Below are 22,276 nucleotides of genomic sequence, written 5' to 3'. Positions count from 1 at the left end.
GGAGACAAAAATCTCTCCGACTTGTCGTTCAATTGTGCTGTTTGAAAGTGAAACTACCAATTCACCGTCGAGTGATGCGGAGGCTCAATTCTCCAAAAAATGATTCTTCATACTCTTATTTACATATCATATGAAGCTCGTTATATAAAGTAGTAACGTTGTTACTGCTTCCGTGAAGCTCGTCATCGCCAATCGATATCTAAATTATCTCGCGAACCGCTATTGGACCGATTTAATTGTAGTTTTGCATAGATATTCTTAGTGAAATTATCCAGGCTTTGTCGGAGCTGATTTTTTTTTATATTAATTTTTGATAAAATTATTAACATTCAAAGTCAAAAGTTCGATTTTTCGCCAAAATTCTCTCCTTTTTTTGTTCATGAAAACAAATTATAGATATCAAAAGATTCTACGACAAAGATTGAATAATCTTACTAAGAATATATACGCAAAACTACAGGGCTGAATTGATCCAATGGTTCATAAAATATTTTGTGTCGGAAGCAGAATAACATTATTACAGTATTACATATCAACTTTTTGTAAATGTAAATAAATGACTCTAACACTCGTTAAGAAATGTGTCATACATAATCATCTATAAATATATGCATAATTATACTAAATTATGTATGAAATATTTTTTAACGGGCATATAAATAAAAGTACGAAAAGTCATCCCTCGAAAGAACGTCTCTTTATAAAGTCAGCGTGGTCAGCAGAGAAATTCAAACATTGGACGTTTTTTTGAGCAGCCTGGATACATATGACCCCCTAAAGAAAGAACATGATTGGTCTGTGAGCGCTTTAAAGCGTTTGCAACGTGAAATAGAGCCTGCATACACAGAAGCCCACATTCTAAACTCTCTTTTATCCATAAAAATGCCTTAAATATGGCTTCTCAGCTAATCAGATGGTATCCAAGCCCCTTTTATCAACAAAAAGGTTCAGGACACGAACGATAGTTACGAATTGGAGAATCGAGCCGCAGCCGGAGATTCAAAAAGACCGCCCGCCTCGCCGTCGAATCGCGCCAGGCTCCGATTTGTCGTCGATAGAAACGACGGCTCGTAACGACGAGCTTTCAGAGGTGGGGATTGCGAACGGGACGGAAGCAAGTTGAAGGGCGCTCGCGAGGCACGACGGGCGCCTTTTTTCGTCTCGCTCGGCGAGGGGGAAAGGGGGGAGCGAAGTGGCGCGCGGCGGCGCATCGATGTAAACCGCTCCGATTGTTAGAAGGGGAGCGAGCCGTGGCCGTGGCGTCGATTGCACCGAGTGGCCAAGTCCGCGCGCGCGTTCCACACGTTGCTGCCCGAGCACGGAGGCTGCTCTCTCTCGGCGCGAGGCTGCGCGGCATCGAGGTGGACTCTCCTCGGGGGAGTCGGCAAGCTGGACGCTCGCGGTCGGCGCGCGCGGAGGACGATGAGGAGGAAGTGAGATGCGCGTGAGAAGAGCGGCGGAGAGTGACTCGCGACGGTACGTAAGCCGCATCTCTTGACGTTTCTCTTCGCTCTCTCTCTCTCTTTCCCCCTTCTCTTTCTCTCTCTCTCTCCCTTCCTCCCTCCCTCTCATTCTCTCGCTCGCTCGCTTTCGCGTCTCCCGAGCGCACGTACGGACGAGGCGCGCGCTCTGACCGCCGCGATGCCGATGCTGCCGTCTGCCGACGCGATCATCCTCGGCCGCGAGCGGCGCCGAGGCAGCGGCACGCGGTGATACGGCGATCGGCCGATCGCGAGCACGAGCTGTCGTCCTCCGCGTGACCACCCGCGACGCCTGCTTCTTGCCAGTGAGGGGGAAGGGGCGACTTAGTCACGGCACCTACGCGCGCTTCGATGTCCTTGCCGGATCGTTCCTGAGAGCCCCACAGGTAATGGACAGCGCTATCCAAGGATGTTTCTGACGACAATGAGATACTTGACACGTGACGTTTGAGCCTGAAATTCCTCGAGTCCGATTATATCGAGGGAATTGGGATTTTTCAAGTTTCACGTCAAGTTTAAAAGTCGAATTGCATAAATTCAAATTTTTAATTGAATCAAGTCAAATTCGTGAAAACTATATTTCAGATCAAATGAAAAATCTGAAATGTCAGAAAATATATATGCATTGTATGTGTTCTTCAAGTTTTCAATGCTCTTCTGGATTTTTTTTTTCATGAAAATGGTAAATGACGTGGTAATTTTGTTGGAAATAAATCTTTTAATGTATGTATCAATATGTCATATATAGCTATACACACATGAAATGGGTAGCGCTTGGTGGCAGTGCGCTGCGTGTTTGAGAACCCAGGAAGAAGACATCTGTGAGCTGCAGCTGAATCACTGTAATCTCTATGATGTACCACCCGATGTGTTCATTTACGAAAGAACGTTGGAAAAATTATATCTCGATGCCAATAGAGTAAGTGTGTCTCGATTGCCTCGGTTAAACGTTGGGTCTGCAATGAGAATTTAGAGAGGCGTAAGTCTTGAGAATTGACCAATCACATACGAGGGGAATAATTACGCCTTCTCATTGTAGGCCCCGCTTTAACATCGTTCACTTGAAGCGAAATGTGAATGTATTCTGCCGCTTCCAGATAAAGGATCTTCCCAGGCCGTTGTTTCAGTGCCACGAGTTGAGAGTACTTTCGCTCAGCGACAATGAAGTTAGTACGTTACCACCCGCCATAGCGTCGTTAATCAATCTGGAATACCTGGACCTCAGCAAAAACAGTCAGTGTACACCTTGACACCCCGCACATATTATAACTCACGTCTCCGGGTGCATCGTCCATGTACACACGTGCGCATTTCTCCTCCAGGTATAAAAGAGTTACCGGATAGTATAAAGGAATGCAAAAGCCTCCGCTCCATAGATATCAGTGTCAATCCCTTCGACCGCTTCCCGGACGCCATCACGCATATCGTCGGTCTGCGCGAGCTCTACATAAACGACGCGTACATAGAATACCTGCCGGCTAACTTCGGACGATTGTCAGCCTTAAAGACGCTCGAGCTGCGGGAGAACAACATGATGACGTTGCCTAAGAGTATGAGCCGTTTGGTGAACTTACAGAGGCTCGACATCGGCAACAATGACTTCACAGAGCTGGTAAGACTCTCCTCTTGTCTCGCCTCTACAACTACGGCCAACGGTTCGAATTCACAGTCTCTCTCGGGTCGATCCGAAGAATAACCATCGAATTCGTCCGTTCCCTCGAAAGTACGAGTGTATTCACGGGGACTACCCGATCTTCTCGGAAAAACGGTACTCCTGCATGCGTAGTTGACGCGAGAGAGCGATTCGCGCGACACTACTGTATCACTACTGTCCCGAACAGCCTGAAGTCGTTGGCGATCTTATCAATCTCACCGAGCTGTGGATCGATGGCAACGACATCAGGCGAATCCCGGCGAACGTCGAGCAGCTCTACCGCTTGAATCACTTCGACTGCACGATGAACGCCATTCACATGCTGCCGATGGAGATACGCGGCTGGCGGGACATCTCGATCATGAATCTGTCCTCGAACGAGATGTACGAGCTGCCGGACACGCTCTGCTACCTGCGCACGATCGTGACACTCAAGATCGACGACAATCAATTGAACGCACTGCCGAACGACATCGGCCAGATGTCGAGCTTAGAGGAGCTTATAGTAACTAAGAATTTCCTCGAGTACTTGCCGTCTTCGATAGGACTGCTGCGCAAGCTGCACTGTCTGAACGCGGACAATAATTATCTGCGCGCCCTGCCGGCCGAGATCGGCAGCTGCACCGCGCTCTCTCTGCTCTCGCTGCGCTCGAACAACCTGGCGCGCGTGCCGCCCGAGCTCGGCCACCTGTCCTCCCTGCGTGTGCTCAATCTCGTCAACAACTGCATCAAGTTTCTACCGGTCTCCATGCTGAATCTGAACAACTTGAAGGCACTCTGGCTCAGCGACAACCAGAGTCAGCCGTTGGTGCCGCTTCAGCAGGAGTTCAACTGCGAGGAGGACATGATGGTGCTGAGCTGCTTCATGCTGCCTCAGAAGCCGCGGCAGGATCTGGAGCGTAAGCTGTTCTTTTTTATTTCTTCTCTTTGCCCCTCTCTCTTCTTCGTAATTTCTTTGCACCTCGAAGATCGCCTCGTGCGATCTACACTCTGAATCGTAACGAAATGAAACGCGATGTGTTTTCTTCACGCTGCCACAGTGGAAAACGAGCAGGAGGACGAGGAATGAAATGGTGAGATCATCGAGTATCAAATAGATAAAAGCCGAACGGAAACGAGGAGGAGATCGATCGTGTTCCATTTTTAGCTTGACGCATTGCAGAAAGCGTCAGATCGAAAAATTCCCTCGTGCTTCATTCTATTTATTCCTTCTTGATGCCTTTTTAATCAATTCATTACAACGTATGAGAGTCGTATACGAAGAAAAGGAGGAACGAATCTTTTGCGCGATATAACGGGGAGTTATAACGAAGAGAAAGAGATGAAGGAGGATTCTATGGCGTGAATTGTGTCCGTCCACAGAAATGGCGCAATCCGCAGGACCGATTTCGAGTTCAATCATTGGAACAGGCAAGAGGATATGTTTCGCTGCTGAGGTAGATTCCGAAGTCCCCAGGCAACTTCATCGAGCACCAACCCCTTACCCCAAGGAACTGCGCAATCTCGCCAGGCACGCCCGTAACTTGCATCATCAGTCCATTCACGATCAAAGAGTGAGTGACACGTCGTTCGTTAAGCACTGTGATTCTGTCACTCCAAAAGATAACTCATCTGAAGAGAAAGCTCGAACTTCTTATACACTTCTTCTTCTCACGCTACACATTCTATAGGGTTAACAGTGTGGAAACAATCCATATGATTCCACTGAAAAAAAATTTGACCTTGAGATGACCTTGAATTATTAACTATACAACGAAGTTAAAAGTGTCACCAACTTATGTTCCCCTCGAAATTACAAAACTTTTATCTGAATCACTTTTCTGTCAATTGCTTCGTTATCAAGATATTCTACTATTTCCTCATTAAATTAAACTTTGTATAAAATCTATCGGTTGTCGTTTGTGCGAAAATAGAAAAAATAGAATCGTTTTCTGAAATATTGATCATCTGTACAACGAATTATTTGCACATCCGACGGAGAAATACAAACGTTTCTCGCGAAGTTCACTGTTCTTTCTCATCAACGCGCTTCGCTTCGACCGCAGAGTGCGCCTTCGTCTGCAACCTCTGTGGATCGTCACACGGCCAAGAGCTGCAACAAGAGCAACCGAGTAGCCGAGACCGGTGCGGAGCACTCGGTGTCCGAGGAGTCGTCCGACGAAGCGAACAAGACCGTGCTGGCGAAGGAGAAGAGTCCCGACATTCGCGAGGCCAAGTACATCCGCAATCCCACGTCCGATTACCTGGTCAAGGCGCCGACGGTCGCCGACTACGTCAACTCCACGTGGAAACCGGACGAATACTCCAAGGCGAACACGGCGAGGATAGTGGAGTCCGATAAGTTCATAGAACCCTACAAGACTATCTACGCGGACGGCAAATTTCGCGAGCAGACGAGGACGAGCGTGTCGAAGCCGTGCGACGTTCCGCCAGTCCCACCTCCGTATCACATCGCGGCGGCCTTCTCCAAGAAAGCCGCCCTATTCCAGCAATTCAACAATTGTACGTGAAATTACGTGGAATTTAGCGATCTTTAACTCGCGACGGGCAAAGGAAACATCTTGATGCGCGAAAGAAAAATATTGCCTACTTCGTTTGCTTGGCTTTGCAAACCTTAGGTAAACTTAAGAAGGATTTTTAAAAAAACCTAGAAACTTTGTGTGTGAAGTTTTAACTCAAAACTTAAAAAAATCAAAAATTTCAGAAATTTAAGACTTGAAAATTTAAAACTAAGAGAGATTCACCTGTTCAGTTTGCAGCGAGCAGGGCCAACGTCGCGAGTTAAAGACGGAAGGAGGCTTCGAAGAGAGATCTAAGACGACTTAATTGCGAACGCTTGTCCTCTTTCAGCGATCGAACCGCGTGTAGCTTCACCCTCATCTCCCTTCAACTCCTCCTCGAATTCGGCCGCGACGTTCCCGGACGTGTCATCGAAAGCGAGTCTCGACGCGAGCGCGGAAGCGACGAAGGTCGAGGAACGCGCGTCCCCGCCGGATGATCACCGGGCGAACTTGGCCGACCCGAACGTCGTCGCGTCGACGACGGACAACGCGACGGGAACGGATAGCATCGACCACTCTCAATTGACGGACCAAAGCTACACACCGGTGCCGGAGGGCGCCGACTCGTCTGAACAGGCGTGCGAGAACGATCGCGCCTTGAAGCCAAGTAAAATTCCCGTTCTCAAGGCGAAGCACATAGAAAACAGTACGACGAGCAACAGCGACATCTCGGTGAAGCGGGCGAGTCCCGCGGCGGAGGAGGAGGCGAACAGAACGTCGTTGAGCGCGTACTCCAGCATACCAACGTCGCCAATCACGGGGAAGAAGTATCGCAGCCCGTTGTCGACGTTGTCGGCGAAGCCGCTCGACCGGCCGAGGAAGATGACGAACGGGAACGTCAACGCGAATAACAATTCGTGCGACAACGTCGACTCGCCGAGTCGGCCGAATCTCGTCGTCACGAAGAACACCGGCGAGGAGCCGAGCGTCGCGTCGCCCGCTACCGCCGTCGCCAAGAGCGAGACCAACTCCGGCCGAGACACGCCGAATTTTAACTGCAAATCCTCAGGCGACGCGGACAGCGCTGTCGAAACGAAAGAGCAGGCGTCCCCCGCGTCGAACGAGACGCTTCATTCGGAGAAAAAGCCGAGGTTCAAATGGATGTTCGGTCCTCACAAGAACGCCAACGTGGTGAGTATCGCTCATCCGAGAATATCGAGAACGTAGAGTGTGAGAATCCAAATTTTGCTTTTCATTGGTCTTCACTATAAAGTCGGTCAATTTTTCATCTCTTTTGGGAATGCATTTTGGGGTATAACAGATAAACGACTTAATTTTTAACTCACAAATTATTTGGATAAGACTCACTTCTTTGAAAGCTGACTCACTATTTTCCTACCTTTTCAAGAATAAACTCAAAACTTTTTTCATTATTTTTGACAGTTAAACCGCTCTTATGCCTGCGACTGTGATTGGTAAATTTTCTTACTGCTTATTATATCTTACTGCTTACGTTTTTATACGTGTCATGGGACTTGGCTAATAATTTTCGGAGAAGTGAACGTCGATGTCAGAAAAGTGATCTTTTCTCTGTCACTCGAAAACTTGCTTATCTGAGTTTTCTCTGCTCGAATAATAGAGCATTTTATTCTGTATATGGAAATATATGTACGGAATGAAGCGAAGGTAAAAGATTACAGAAAAAAACTACTCATCCTTCGGCCTATGACGATCCTTCTAATAATAGATTTTCCTTCACAGCTGCCAGTTCAGGTAAAGAAGAACCCAGGTCTCGGTTTCAGTATAGCCGGCGGGGTAGCGGGTGCGGAAACCGTAAGTAGATTCGCGGGCTCTTCTCGAGGAAGAGAAGTGCGAAAATACTAACTTATGTTTCTCCCTCGTCGCAGGGAATAATCGTGACAAAGGTGAATCCCGACGGGCCAGCTCAGGGTACTCTTCGGCCGGGAGATAAGATTCTAGAGGTAGACGGTATCGACTTCACCAAGTCTGATCACAATAACGCTGTTGCCGTTCTTCGAGCTACCGGTGCCGTTGTGTCTATGATGATAAGTCGCCACCAATGATTGTAAGTTATTCGAGAACTTTTTTCTAATTCTTTTAGATGACGTACGATCGCTTTACATACTTCAGACTGAATACATTTTATATATATAGCTCTAACACGCGTANATTAAAGAATATATTTAAATATATGTATATATATATATATATATATATATATATACATATATTTAAATATATTCTTTAATCAAATCCGCGCAAGGAAAAAAAGAAAGAAAGAGAACAAATCGATATACGTACATCGTGACGCGTCACACATACAAATACACATACACAACGTTCGTGAGAAAGAATGAGAGGAATATACATATATATATATATATATTTGTGTCGGCTAAGATTGTAAACAGGTTAGGTTACTATCGATCGTTCTACGATTAATGCAGGACATGAAACGTGATCCCCGTGCTAGGATACTACAAACGATATAGAATGTTATTTTTAACGACCTTCGTGTCTCGTTCGCGGCCGGAGTTCGAGTGATTACGCGGCGCCGCTCCTCCCCCTCGTGGCATAATAGCTCCCTCCGAGGTGAAACACACAGCTAGAACAATAACGTCTTTCCCGACGTCTCTCTTACTCCAGGATGCGAGGCGTTCACGTTTCACCACGTGGCGATGTGTGTTGATTGATATAGAATAGTTTTCGTTTACACCTATACTCTCGCGCGCTCTCCTCGTCGAGAGAGAGAGAGAGAGCCGACAATGTGCCAGAAACAAAGTACTATTTATTATCCATATACATAACGTATATATATGAAAAAAAAAGAAAAGATTATATATATATATTATATATATATACTATGCATATATATTATATAAATACAGATTTATATATCTGTCGAAGTTGAACGAGGTTCCCACAGATTCAAGCGGTCTGTAAATAAGTCTCTCTATTTCTCTCACTCACTCACTCACTCTCTCTTCCTCTTGATTGTTTCTCGCGAGGTGTTCGTTGGAGAAAAGCAAAAAGAGGGTCAATGGGGGGAGGAGTGAGTTTTCATGTGTTTCGCCGCGCACGTCGTCCGTCGTGGGACCGAATTGATTTTTCACGCGCGCCACGGAGAGCGCGTGGCGATCTCTATTACGTTGTTGACTGTATAGTAGTGTTGTTATTGCATTATACGGCAAAGCTATAAATTCTATCTTGTTCGACTATTCGGGAAGAGGGTAGCCCACATGAACGTGTTGAATAATAATAATAATTATAATAATAATAATAATAATAACGTGGGTAACGAATTGGCGCTTCTCTCTGTGGGAGCCTCGTGTCGCCCTTGTGTATAGAGGTGAGAAAGAAAAGCAAAAAATATTCTTCTATGTGCCGTACTTATTATCGATAATGTTTATACTCGTGTGTGTCGGTGTCCTCAGCCGTTTAACAGTCACAGACTGTCTACTTTTTCGACTTCACCTTTCTCGAAGCACCGATCGCAATATAGCACCGTCTCGATCTCGAGCGCGCCGTTCGATCCTCAGGCATCCGGCTATGACGATGTTTAGACGGTGACTTGAAATCGATCCGGTAATATAGATACGATACGGACGTACCGTGTGGTCAATTCTTCTCAGCTCACCTGGATGCGCTAGTTGGAGAAATTTGCACACACGTTGAGACGCACGAGATTCTCACGCTTCAGTGTGCGTACACGGGAAAAAAAACTTAATCCTAAATCAGGAATAGATGTTCTCATATGTAAGCAAGAATGTCATAATCTTCTTTCTTTTGTTATTAATGTTAATGTTTATTACAGTCTTAAACTAAGTCTGTTGTTAAAATAAGTAATACCGCTAATAAAAGTTAATTGTGTAGGGCTTAGATTATTATCAAAGCTTCTTTTTCATCGATTAACGCCATGTCATTAGACGATAAGATCCTGTGTGGTTTGTTACATTTAAGTCTTCTTAAGTCATCTTCAATTTTGAGGAGCTGTGTAGCTTCTACGCTTACGTGATGGTGAAGTACTTTTTCGTGTGACTCTGCATGTATATACATGATGCAGGTATTACTTGAATTCAATTTAAAATTAAAAATCTGAGAAGATTATAATATTCTTGCTTCTATACGAGAATATCTATTCTTGATTTAAGACTAATTTTGTTTCCGCGTTAACGTTTCTTGAATTAGCGCAGCCAGTTCAGCGAAAAAGAACGGACTAATAAAACGTATGAAGCGTACGTACGTACGACATTCTCACGCTTCGGTGAGAAACTCTCGAACTTGAACCACTAGCGCAACCAGTTCTGAAAAGAAGGTAGAAAAGTAGAACCGACGGTCTACGGTTCTCACGATCAGTCAAGCCGCCCCTCGAGCCAAGTTGAGGGGAAAAAACTTGACAATTCTCGATGTCGTAACTGCCTGTGTCGTACAGTATAGTTACAATATGATTGTTCACACGACATTTCGCGCCGATGTAATCGCAGTTGCAACGTCCGGGATCGTCGAGTCGGCTTGATCTTAAACCTAAAGACGTGCAACCGCGAGCGTCGTTCGATCGATTTCAAGTTCTGCCGTGTGAACGTGAGTCAGTGTTGGATTCCTCGACTTACTCGGCGCGTGATTACTTCGCATTTATTTCGACGCTGTTCCAGCGACCTCCGATGCAACCACGTCTGCGATAATAGACTAAGTCTGCATTCTCGACGATACGAAACCGGGTGCTTAGAGGGTCGAACGTTATGTTCCGCGCGACACACACACGTACACAACACACACACACACACACACACACACACACACACACACACACACACACACACACACACACACACACACACACACACACACACACACACGTACACACACTGTGCGTTTCACACCCTTTTATAAGTAGCGTTGTTTAGTTTTTTTATCGTTAACATTGTTAGATACTATCGACCATGAGACGTCTTTCGGTAGTGACGCGACCGACTCTCGAACGGAGTCTGGCGAATTCCCCGCGGCAGAGAGAGAGAGAGAGAGAGAGAGAGAGAGAGAGAGAGAGAGAGAGAGAGAGAGAGAGATTACTCGCGATATATCCCACGTTTCGCGTCCCGCGCGAGGGACGCATCTCTGTACCTTGTAGAAACCGCGTTTCCCTGCGACGCGTGTCATGGCAGCCGAGCGTGACATCGCATCGCACGGAATCGACAAAGCGAAATCGCGTTCTCGCGCGTCGCCGATGTCACGTCGCGACTCGATGAGCAGGAGAGGCTGGAGAGCGAGGAGGAGCTCGCGCTCGGCGCGCAGCGAAGAGCGAAAGAAGCGGAACGGAAGGGAGCCGAGGAGAGATATGCGCTCCAGCACAAGTGAAATTGTTGTTTCGTTATACACTTGCGTTCGTATGTATTTGACGAGCTTATTATCAGATTATCAGTGCCCGGCTAGAAGGGAAGATCACGATAACGTCCAAACGAATGGTGTGAGAACACACCGTGTGTTGAGCAACCGTTGAATGATTGTCATCTATGATTGAGGCGTTTTTTTAACCCTTCCGTGGCCAAATTCTAGAATTTCCGTCATTGGCCGTTGAGGCATTCCAGCGCTATTCAATATAAAAATATTAAGTTTAAGATACCCTTCAAGTATTAAGTTTAAGATATTCTTCATTTTCTTACGTGATTGAATATAAAGAATAATATATAATTTATATGCCAGTTAATTAAGAAAAATCCTTTTCACGTTATTTGCTCAGTCATTATCAGAATTAATACATAAAAAAGTAATACATAAGTATCCAGTTTCTGATACCAGATACTATATAAGTATTACTCTTTTGCTCAAATAGTCTCAATTACTTTCACTCTTTGGCAAATCAGGCAAATCAGTGATTTGTTTACTCCACTTTTCTACGAATCTTACAGATAAATTTTCATCAGGTGCCGCCTCGTAAACTCGGTCTTTCGATCTTCTTTTCTCGCACAAAATCCACATCAAATGTCAAACAACTATAAAATAAAATTGCACTATAATTCCGTGATACAAAAATAATACACATATATGATAACAGTAAAGTTAAATACGACAAACTGTCGCGGGGTATTTATAAAATATCCCACTTGGCCACGGGAGGCTTAAGAGTCCACGACGGATCTAAAAGAATATTTTTATGCCAATGAGCGTTCACTCAACCGTTGTGTTTCCTGAACGCGCAGCCAGTGACATCGAAATGACGAGAAAGTGGTCGAACCGTGATCGAGCCAGTGTTACAGTCATTTTCTCATCGTCTCGACGTCGTCGTGATTTCCTCTACCACCCGGATATAAGTCCACGTGGCGCTGTACGAATGAGAGACTGTCTACCGGACAGGAGGTGTCCCGCCTGTTTTCCCCACCGGTTTTCCCCGCCGGTTATCTCCCCCTCCCTTGTCGGGCAGGAAATCGGAATTTCCTTCATTCACGCAACCAATGTCGATCTCTTCACCAATGTTAATCCCCGACCGGTGAGATATCGAGGAAGCACGGACGGAAAGGAAAGATCCGGGACAACTCCTAGTGCATACAATCCCCGTCAAGGGACGGTACCGGGACGGGGGCGTTACGCGAAGATGAAGGATATCGTTGTTGCTAATTTAGTGTCTGTATTCGTATCTTTGTTCGGTGTTACGTACGATAAGATTTTACGGTAAGTTGCGGGCGTGCGGAGCAAGTCAGTGGAGCCGCGTCTTCGTGTCTTCGATTTCAGGAGAGGGAGAGAGAGAGAGAGAGAATATGTGTAAGATAATTTCTAAGCACCTAGTCACGTGTCGAGAGAACGATAATAACACAGACAAGCCCGGTTAGCGCCCTTTCGCCAGTTTGATTTCTCGTCGACGATGTATGTCTCCGATGTCCGCGGCGTCGTCGTCGACATTTTCGATTTAGAGTCTACCGACAGTCCTCCATGCACTTCTTCTTTTTCCCCTCTTCTTCTCGTTTCCTCCTTTAATTTATACACAGTAGAGTTATACTCGCGCAGTTGATTTTCCAGCCCGTTGGCTCGTCGTTGTTCTCACCCTCGGCGGTGTCCCGTCGTCGTCACCGTCGCCGACGCAGTTGCATTTAACCAACCGATTCCGCAGTCGAGACGTGGTGGGAACGGAACGGTGATCGTAGAAAAAAACGGTAGAGGTAGAGAGAGAGAGAGAGAGAGAGCTAAGGAACGGGGCGGGCGGGGGAATACGCCCGGTGTCGACGGAAGAATCACCACTCTTATGGACCACAAGCACACATATTGTACTCTTTTTCTACTACTTCTAACTAAACAGACTGACTACCTTTTTGGATACCTATTGCGTGCTTCAGCGACGCAGCGTCTTGCCTGCGCCGAGAATGACTGGAGGGGACTGGTTGAGTCCCGGTGAAATTGAGCGCGTGTGATCGACAAATCTCCACAAGTTGTAGCCCTCATGAGTGTACTACGCTATAAATGACTACCTGTTGCGTATATATCTAAGCGAAACGAGAAAAGCAATCAAGTGGTCGTACCTTTCGTGCTTGTTTTTTGTCATGTGCCCCTCCCCCCCTCTTGTAACTCTTCCCTCTCGTTCGTTTCCTCCGCGTTCTTCCGATCTCTCAGGTGCGACCCGAGCCTTCTCCCTTTCTCCTCGTCAACAGCGTATGGCGCCGGACAATCTTCTCACCTTTCTTTCTCCCCTTTTTTCTCCTCTTTTTCTTCCTCATTTTCTCTTCGTTTCTCGTTCTTACGTCTCCGACGTAATTCGACGAGCGAGCATCTCGTCGACGTTGATTGTCGTCGTCGTGCTCTCTTCCCCCCGGTGTTCACCGTTTCTTAACCCGTTTCAAGCCGAGTGATGCCCGCGTCGCGCGGTACAACCACTTCGTTAGCGTGCCCTATGCGTTTCGTCGCGTTGCCGCCGTGGCGTATGATAATTTATACCATGTGTATAGTTTGTAAAACCGATCGATGTACAAAGAAATACTCATACTACGTTCTACGTTTCGGACGTCGTCTTCTGATCATTACTGTGCATTTTTGAATATGTTAGCGGAAGATGTCTGACCTTCAAAACGAGAAGTCCTAGTTGGTTGTGCAGCAATAAATAAATTAATATTTACGTAAAAGCTGGACTTAACGGTTTATTGCCGACGCATTTTATACAGCGAATAAAAAATTTTCCTAGATAATGTAATTCTCCTCCCGAGAGCACCTCCTCGTTGTATTGAGAATCCTCGTTTTGTCGCGCCTGGTTGTCGTAGAAATCCTCTACGATAACAAGTTATTTTCCCTGCAGCTTGGTATAAATTATCACGAGCGTGTTCGCTGCCTGCGCCCGCCGGACTCCTCATGCACCGATCAGCAGCAGCTGCGGGCGCTCCACGTAATATTTCCACAAGTTGGAGAACTTGGCCACTGTGACACCGTCGAGGACACGGTGATCCGCGGACCAGCTGACCGCCATCACGTTCGCCGCCACCACGTTGCCCTCGTCGTCGAATCGCGGCAACTTCTGCGCCCGCCCGATCGCGCCGATCATCACTTGCGGCGGCAGGATCACTGGCTTCGTGTACGTCCCGCCGATCTGTAATCATGAGACGATTTCTAGCACACAGAGAAAAACATCGTTGCACTGCGAAGAATAGCAATTAGTCGGTTTATTTATTCTTCTTCTGCCAAAGATAATGATTATTTTGAACAAAAAATATTTTCTTGATAATAATATTGAATTATATTCATTACAAATATTAAAAAAGCTCATTTTTATTTATGCAAAAGGTTTGTTTCTTCTCAAGAATGTTATACATTTTATCGAAGAAAAGTTGAATTCAAGAGATTTGAATATAAGTGAACTGAATTTTTTACAGTTTTAATTTAATATTCTTAATCGAAGTACTAAATTTACTAGGATTCAGAATATATTTTGAATAAATTCGATGTTTATGATGAACTTATAAAATACTTGAAACAGGTAATTTTTATTTAAACGCAGTATGTGTTTTTTTGTATGTACTCTGAATTAATTTCTCGGAGTGAAACTTCAGTCGAACAATAAAGCAACTCGAAGCCGAGTCACTCGAATGGTTTTTCACTCATTAGAGTAAATTCTCCAGCTTTTACTTGGAGTAAATTGTAACGTAATTCCTAACGAAAAGCATTTCCAACGCTGGACATCGCAATTCCTAAGATTTAAGCGTTATTACGACTTTTGGCAACGTGAGAAACGCTTTTCGTCAGGAATCACGTTGTATTTTATTGCTTAGAACAAAAAGTTAAAGGACAATTTACGATAGTCGTGAAGTATGCAGTAAGACGTAAGCAGCAAGCTAATTGAACAATCACATTCGATTATTCTCGGACTCAATCAATTGGTCAGAATCAATTGGTCAATTAGCTTACTGCTTACGTCTTACTGCATACTTTACGGCTATTATAGACGGTTCTTGGCTCAAGAATATTAATTTGAAACTAAACTATGAAACAAAATTATAAAATGCCAGAACGCTCATTCAAATCACATAAAATGTGACAGGGAAGTAAAAATTATTCCGTATCAAATAGACCCGAAGACTACAGGAAGATTGAGGCTTATCACAGCTATTTTAGTATAGGACTTAGCAATTCATTTTCTAAACTCGAGTAAAATATTCTTACGATTCTGAATACCTTAACTGTCGCTTCGATGCTTTGAGTGACTTTCTGAGATTTCTGAGATTTCACTCTGAGAACTTTAGGAAGCAGAGACTTATTGTCACTCTTTACATGCATCGTGTCTGACTTTTCAGGAGAAGCCTGAACAATCAAGTTCTCGCTGAGCTCGCGAACGAACGCTGTCGAGACAGATCGAACTCACCATGCCTATGTTCGACAAGGAGAAGGTCGTGTCGGCGAGGTCGGCGAGCGGTATCGCAGTCTGCTTGCCGAGTTCCTGAATCCTGTTGAGCTCCTTCGCGATCTCGAGTATGCTCAGGCTCTGCACATTCTTGATGTTCGGCACCACCAGGCCGTCTGGCGTGTCCATGGCCACTCCGATGTTGTGATTGTCTATGACACGCAGCGTCTGGTCCGCCTCGTTCAACCACGCGTTCAGCTCGGGGTACTGTTGCAGCGCTCTCGAGGCCGCCTTGATGAAGAACGGCATGAGAGTCAGCGAGACGCCCAGCTTCTCCAACTCGCCCCTCACCTCGTTCCGGCAGTGCATCACTTGGTTCACGTTGCACTCGTCGCTGTAGACGAAGTGCGGTATGCTCTGGAAGGAGTCCTCGGTGTCGTTAATGATGCTTGCGATTCGTCGAGTTTTACATTTAACGAGGAAGTATCACAAAGCCCTTAAAACCAGATCATATTCAGCTGAATGCACGTTTTCATTATTCAAATTGACAGTTTTCACAGGTCAAAAAATGCGAAATATTTTTACAAGGGGAAAATTAGTTACAAGATCGACGGTCGAATTAATGCAAAAAAAATGCTGTGAATAACATTAATCTTGAAGTACTCCCCTTGAACAACACCTTGAAGTAAGTATTGTTACCCATACAGCACACTTTATCCAATGGACGTCCTATGGGCGTCCTTAGAACATAGGGATGTCGTTCTTTGGAAGACTGTGGTATATACGTAGAAACGATCAGAAACGTTACTGCTTAAGAGGCTACATAAACCCAAACAGCTCGAAAAATGTCAAATGTTTGAGTTTTTCTACTAACCAAATTATGACTTGGTGGAGATGACCTTTTGAAGTGATTCTTCAATATTTTCACTTACATATTATATGATTTTTAAAATATTAATTCTTGATAAAATTATTAACATTCAAAATCAAAAGATCGATTTCTCGCCACAAATTTTCTCCTCTTTTTGTTTATAAACAAATTATCCAAAAATCTTACGACAAAGACTAAATAATCTCGCTAAGAATACTTATGTTACAGTTAAATCGACTTAATAATTCTCAAGATAAACCATAAAATTCCAACATTGGACGTTTTCCCGAGCCACTCGGGTGCATGTAGCTCCTTATTTTAAAATACAAAGAGTCACGTCACTCTCGCATAAAGCAGTCCAAATTCCATTCCCTTCGAAGTCTTCTGATTAATGAATCAATGATTAATGAAGTGATTCTCTTTTGGCAGGTCACCGGCCTCTTTGGGCAGGACTCGCCGAAAACTTAATCAGATTTGCGATACTTTCAGCTGGCTGAGGGCAGGCAGAAGTAACACTTGGCGCAGCACGCTCACCAGAGACTGCGTCATGGTCTTCCACATGTGTCTCGTGTACCCTTTGATCCCGACCGTCCTACCCGTCACGCTTCCGAACGCCTGCTGCGGAGCTTCTTGTTTGGTCGGCTGAGCCGGATCCGCGGAAATCTGCCGCAGATGCGCCAGTATGTCCTCCTTCATCACTCTTCCACCTTTACCGGTCGCCACCACATCCTTCAGCCTCACTTTGTTCTCCAGAGCTATCCTTCTCACCGCCGGGGTCGCCAGGACCTTCTGCAGAATGTGATCCACCGACTCCGCTCCGTCCGTCTTCTCATCCTTGCCCGTCGTCTGATCCACGTCAGAAGTCTTCCCTGCGTCTCCCACGATGGTACTCACCTTCGAGTCGTCCTCTACCTCAATGTCGATCAACGGCTCGCCTACCAAGGCGACGTCATCAACCTTATAATGCAGTGCCTTGACGAGGCCGTCGTAGCGGCTCGTGATCGTCACCGACGCCTTGTCGCTCTGCACCTCGCAGATGTTGTCGAACTGACTGACCCGGTCACCGGGCTTCACGAACCTAAAACACCGTGCGCACCAATGCACTATCGCGATTACATCGCATACCGGCGACACTCGGCGACGCGGAAGGTCAAACCGCTTTATCCGGTTGTCAGAGGTACATTTTGCCCAGCCCCGTTCGCGTTTCTCTTTCTCGAAATTCTCTCGTTAATTCCAGGTCTCTGCGAGATCTTTTCGGCTAATAGACCTTCTTGAATTCAAAACATTAGGAATTTATTGAAAAAGTACTATCAACCTTTAATACATGTTGAATATCGATTCAACACAAAATATTGAGATAACACAAACACAACATATTAACTCTTTGCGGTCGTAATAGTTGTAAGTATGGGTATTTTGCCGGGAATATCCCGGAGTTCCACTGCAAAACTGTTTAAATTAACACACGGGTATGTTATATAACACAAAAAAAGGTGCAACAAGGACCGATGTTGGCGCGAGTACAAAATGTTTTTGTGTATGAAAAACCTTAGCGGAACGGCTTACTTATCGGTTCAGGACTGTTTTATATTTTAAGTCTTCGTCTTACATAGGCAACACACAGGCAGAACAGCCTTTGTCTTACATAACGCACGCAATAACGTAAGGTACAATAATTTTTATTAACGGGGAAACCCCTTTTAGTATACGTGACACGAAAAGAATTGTAATTGGTAGACGATATCTTTGAGATTCAGCGAATCCAAAACTCAAAGAAACCGAAAGTGCAGCATAAAGTTACAATAATACATAATTTATGAATAAAATAAGGAATAGTGAAATAGTTTCACCTAACCGAATAGCAACATGAAAAGGAGCATTGTCTCAATGATCTAAAACAATGACTGACTCGTGTCCGGAGTCCTTAAACTAAAAAGCCGTTCCGTTTGGTTGATCGGTGACCGTCTAGTATAGAAAAAGTAAAAAAATAACAATTCGGGCAAAGATTCGGGACATAAAACGATGTTTGAAAATTACAAGTCAGTCGTTCCGCCGAGGCTGGTTTCGAATTAAACCGAATTAAGCGAATTTGACCTCCCGGCGGCCCGGGTACTCGAGCGCCCGCATGAAGAATGAGCGCGTTCCTCAGCAGACATACCATTCCTTCACCGTGACGTCTCGAATTCCTTCGCCGATGTCTGACAGTTTGAACGGCACCACGACGCCGGGCCGGATCGAACTGGCTGCTATGAATCGACATATCGGCTCGCGTGACTTCTCGACCTACGCATAAACGGCCACGCGATCAGCACGAGTACTCTCGATCTCAGCGAGTGGTGAGCCGATTCCGCTCAATGAGAACAGGTTAATTGAGAATGCAACAGTAACACAACATCAATGTTTTAATTTCCGGTGATCTCGAACATTTCAGCGCTTAGGATTGCAGTGATTAAATATCACCTTATCGTTAATATGAATATTTAAGTACTAATGTTTAATAGCGCAATAGTGATGAAATATACTCTTACAGAAATTTAATACTGAGAATTACGGGATTTGCAGTAATTAAATATTGAGAAAACAATAGAAGTACAATAGATAGTGAGTATATGTCAATCAAGTGTTCCGATAGTAGAAGATCTAGAATGTTTGATTGCTAACTGGATAACTCCAGGTTCAATATTATCCTGAGTTTGTATTTTTTTCTTCTTTTGTCACTTTTATCTTATTATTAATATCAATAAAAAAAACATTTTATGTACACAATTTGATGAGAGAGGTCACCACGCTTCTGCAAAGAGGCACAGGACTTAGAAAGAAAGAAAGAAGAAAAAGCACACAATTTGAAATATATTAACTAATGATTAAGTATTGAATAATTACTGAAATAGTACCAGTATTCAATCATTGTAAATCCTCCAAATTAGTCTAAATTAAAATCTTCCAAATTGATAATTCTCAGGGTTCAATTTCCACAAGGATGCTCGCTGGGTAACTGCATCACTGGTAAGAATCCGCGATAGTTGCGACTGGCATATGGCGTTTCGGGAAAACACCGGGCCGACACGTGCACTCGCTTCAGTGATCGGATCTACTCACCAGTCGTGAGATAGTTAGTAACCTGCTGGAGAGAGCCATTGACCACTTCGTCCGAAAGCACGAAGATCAGGAGCACGTAGAGAGACGGCAGAATGCGGAGAAAGACCGGTGCGCTCGTTTTTCGGAACACGATGAGTATGTTTATTCACGAGACAGCGAAACAGGCGACACAGCTAATTATGCAACATACGGCCGATAACGGCATCGATAAACGCGCATCGACGCCGTCGAGGAAGCGGGTGTGATCGATCTCACGCGCCCACCGTCTCTTCGCTCGTCTCCGGAGAAAGGATTCACACTCAGGGCCGTTGCGATACCTACTGGTTTCTCGCCTCGAATCGTCTCAAACGCGATGAAGAACGAGTCGACGGAGGTATGAATATCGAGCCACGTTATCGGGCGACCCGAGCGTCGCGCGCGTTCCGTCGATGAACCTACACATGAGTGATACGCGAATCGACGACGACAGCGACGGCTTTCCGCTTCAAGACAGACTCGTTTCCGTCCTGCCGCATCGACGCTCGCTCGGATTTCTTTTCCTCGGCGCGCGGCTCCGGCCTCCAATGGAATTTTACGAGTTTCCCCAGCTGGAAGCCGAGTATCGAGAGCGAGGACAATACGTGCAGCACGACGTGTGACTCGGTGAACTTTCGAGTCAAATTGGCGCAACATTGTCGTACGTGCTGTGACACGCGCGCTCGGCTCTGATCGAACGGAGTTACTGTTTTTCATTCAGCACTTGCGAAGCTCCCACAATTCTCTTACCGCCGGTCAACACGATAACGTCATCAACAGACGGCATTTGTGAATTATGCATTTGAAAATCGCGCTCCGTGTGATGAGAGAAAATTGGCCCCGCGCTCTTGTCACATTGAAATCCCACGCTTTCCCGACAGAAATATTGTGCTGAAAATTGCTTACCGATGTCCCTTCGCAATTGATCCCGCGCTTCATTGTCGTTCCGTCAATGTACGCGGTTCTTCCGTTAAATTCGGTAAATTTCAACAGTATACTTTAACTTTCCGTGTATTCGAGTACCGATATATTATAAATTTGAAAAACAGCGAGATGAAAGTTACTGAAAAATTATTGAAATATGTAGTAAAAAATATTTCAAGATAAATCCTAATTTTCATCATAAAATTCAGTGTAGTGCTGTGAAATATAATGAAAATCAAAGTATCATTCTGAAAAGGTAATAAAGAAATTTTTGAAATATTAGATATCATGAAATTTACTGAATTAAACGGAAAATAAAAAATTAAACTGCGTATATCAATGAAATGGAGCTAATTGAGAGAGTATTCCAGCAAAATATTTCTATCATTTTGTCAAAGGAATGATCGTAATTACTTGAGATAGTTGTAGCACAAAATGATTTTTTGGGGAATTCGCTGAAATTTGCGTTATACATAGATTCAAATGTGACCTAGTTATTAGCACGATTACCCAGATAGCAAAATGATGTCGTGCAGTGCTGAACATGCGTTCACACATTGACGTCACACCATCTCGGAAATGCATACAAATGCGTGCGCATATGCTGCTCAGATGTCGTTCGTGTCACGATGTCAGAAAAATATCTCGTGTAGTAATATTAATCAAAATGAAATCAAGAACGTGCACGCATATTTGTACATCATTTGTATACGTCATGCGCTTATGTCATGTCAATCACGCAGAGATCTTTGAAAAAAGGTATTATGACAGTCACATTCTAATGAAATGTGATCATCACGCGTTTCCATCTGGGTGTAAGTGGATCGTCCATTCGGAAGCTGAGGTATTCGCAACTGAAAATGACACTTTTTACACGTGTTCCTTGATGTTAACACTTTGCGGGCCGCGCATTTATCGAAGCGCCGTTACGCTGCCGCCGGCGAGATTCACGCAGGTTCTACTGCTCGCCAACGGTGATATTTACGCAATTTTTCGATACATAAGTAGTTGGTATATAATTATTATTAAAGAAGGCACTAAAATAAGGAAAACAGTTGAAAACAATGTTTCCTGATCGTCAAACCATCACGCCAGCGTGATAGCGGCCGAAAGTCGTTGGCGAGCAAAAGTCACGCCAGCGTGACAGCGGCCGATAACGGTTGGCGAGCAAAAGTCACGTCAGCGTGACAGCGGCCCGCAAAGTGTTAACGTTCTATTTTTACCTTCTGTTTTTAATTCCTTCTAAATCTTAGAATTTTAATTAGAAATTACTGTGATATTAAGGACTAATATAGAGGCATTACATACAAAAATTTCGAAATTACCGACCATTTTATTTTGAAAATAAAATGGTGTAGAATTCACAACTTATAGTAATAATCAGAATACATCTGCGTATATTTAAATACTTATATATCTCTTTTTATTATCTGTGATCTCAGATCAACAAATACATAAAAATGGTAATCAATTAATACAAATAAATAATACATAAAAATAAAATGAATAGGAAAAATAATATTTTCGTATTTGTAATATTGTGTATGTGTCTACCTCAACTTCACTTCAAATCAACATTTATTATTTAAATAGGGAAATAAATGTATAGGAGTGTAATTTTGCTTGATAAATACTGAATTTATGAGTGGGCCCCTTGACGCGCTGCTAAAAATACGGCACTCTGCGATACAACTATCTTAACCGTCAGACAAGTTTGAAATAGGGCTTTTCGTTGAGACGCAGGTAGTGTTAAAACATCCAAGGATTTAGGATTCCACAAACCACGCGCACGCAGCTAACGGATCTCTATATGTGCCTCAGGTTAGTTTCGATTCGCGGGTTCGCAGGGTCTCACGTCTACCTCGGAACGCATTGTCTTCACGCTCGCGCGCCCTTCTGAGA

General features: G+C 44.6%; 2 protein-coding genes across 6 annotated transcripts; one reads left to right on the top strand and one right to left on the bottom strand.

Moving 5' to 3' along the window:
• The first annotated feature begins 82 nt into the window (after positions 1 to 82).
• On the top strand, positions 83 to 13,759 carry LOC106742841 (protein lap1). 3 transcript variants are annotated; one of them, XM_014616143.1, is made up of 11 exons: positions 83 to 1,867; positions 2,230 to 2,400; positions 2,579 to 2,714; positions 2,804 to 3,093; positions 3,323 to 4,034; positions 4,498 to 4,688; positions 5,181 to 5,637; positions 5,986 to 6,827; positions 7,398 to 7,469; positions 7,544 to 7,722; positions 8,105 to 13,759. In XM_014616143.1, the coding sequence occupies exons 2-10, from the start codon at positions 2,245 to 2,247 to the stop codon at positions 7,718 to 7,720; spliced, it is 3,033 nt and encodes a 1,010-aa protein (XP_014471629.1). In that variant the 5' UTR covers positions 83 to 1,867; positions 2,230 to 2,244; the 3' UTR covers positions 7,721 to 7,722; positions 8,105 to 13,759. The 3 variants fall into 3 exon arrangements, with proteins under 3 accessions (XP_014471629.1, XP_014471630.1, XP_014471632.1); XM_014616144.1 differs by lacking the exon at positions 8,105 to 13,759 and having other exon boundaries at positions 83 to 1,476; positions 7,544 to 7,817; XM_014616146.1 differs by lacking the exons at positions 7,398 to 7,469; positions 7,544 to 7,722; positions 8,105 to 13,759 and adding an exon at positions 7,080 to 7,292.
• A 2-nt stretch (positions 13,760 to 13,761) lies between these two features.
• Positions 13,762 to 20,589, bottom strand: LOC106742843 (lipoamide acyltransferase component of branched-chain alpha-keto acid dehydrogenase complex, mitochondrial). Of its 3 annotated transcripts, none has more exons than XM_014616147.1 (5): positions 19,757 to 20,574; positions 18,495 to 18,619; positions 16,871 to 17,414; positions 15,487 to 15,882; positions 13,762 to 14,217 (listed from the first exon to the last, which is right to left on the bottom strand). In XM_014616147.1, the coding sequence occupies exons 1-5, from the start codon at positions 20,165 to 20,167 to the stop codon at positions 13,981 to 13,983; spliced, it is 1,713 nt and encodes a 570-aa protein (XP_014471633.1). In that variant the 5' UTR covers positions 20,168 to 20,574; the 3' UTR covers positions 13,762 to 13,980. The 3 variants fall into 3 exon arrangements, with proteins under 3 accessions (XP_014471633.1, XP_014471634.1, XP_014471635.1); XM_014616148.1 differs by having other exon boundaries at positions 19,436 to 19,846; XM_014616149.1 differs by lacking the exons at positions 13,762 to 14,217; positions 15,487 to 15,882 and adding an exon at positions 15,889 to 16,237 and having other exon boundaries at positions 19,757 to 20,589.
• Positions 20,590 to 22,276: the final 1,687 nt, after the last annotated feature.

Source organism: Dinoponera quadriceps, unplaced genomic scaffold (assembly GCF_001313825.1).
Source record: "Dinoponera quadriceps isolate SergipeBrazil2010 unplaced genomic scaffold, ASM131382v1 scaffold781, whole genome shotgun sequence".
In the NCBI taxonomy this organism is placed as follows: Eukaryota; Metazoa; Arthropoda; class Insecta; order Hymenoptera; family Formicidae; genus Dinoponera; species Dinoponera quadriceps.
Note: the sequence above shows the minus strand (reverse complement) of the source record. Positions and strands in the feature narration are given on the sequence as shown.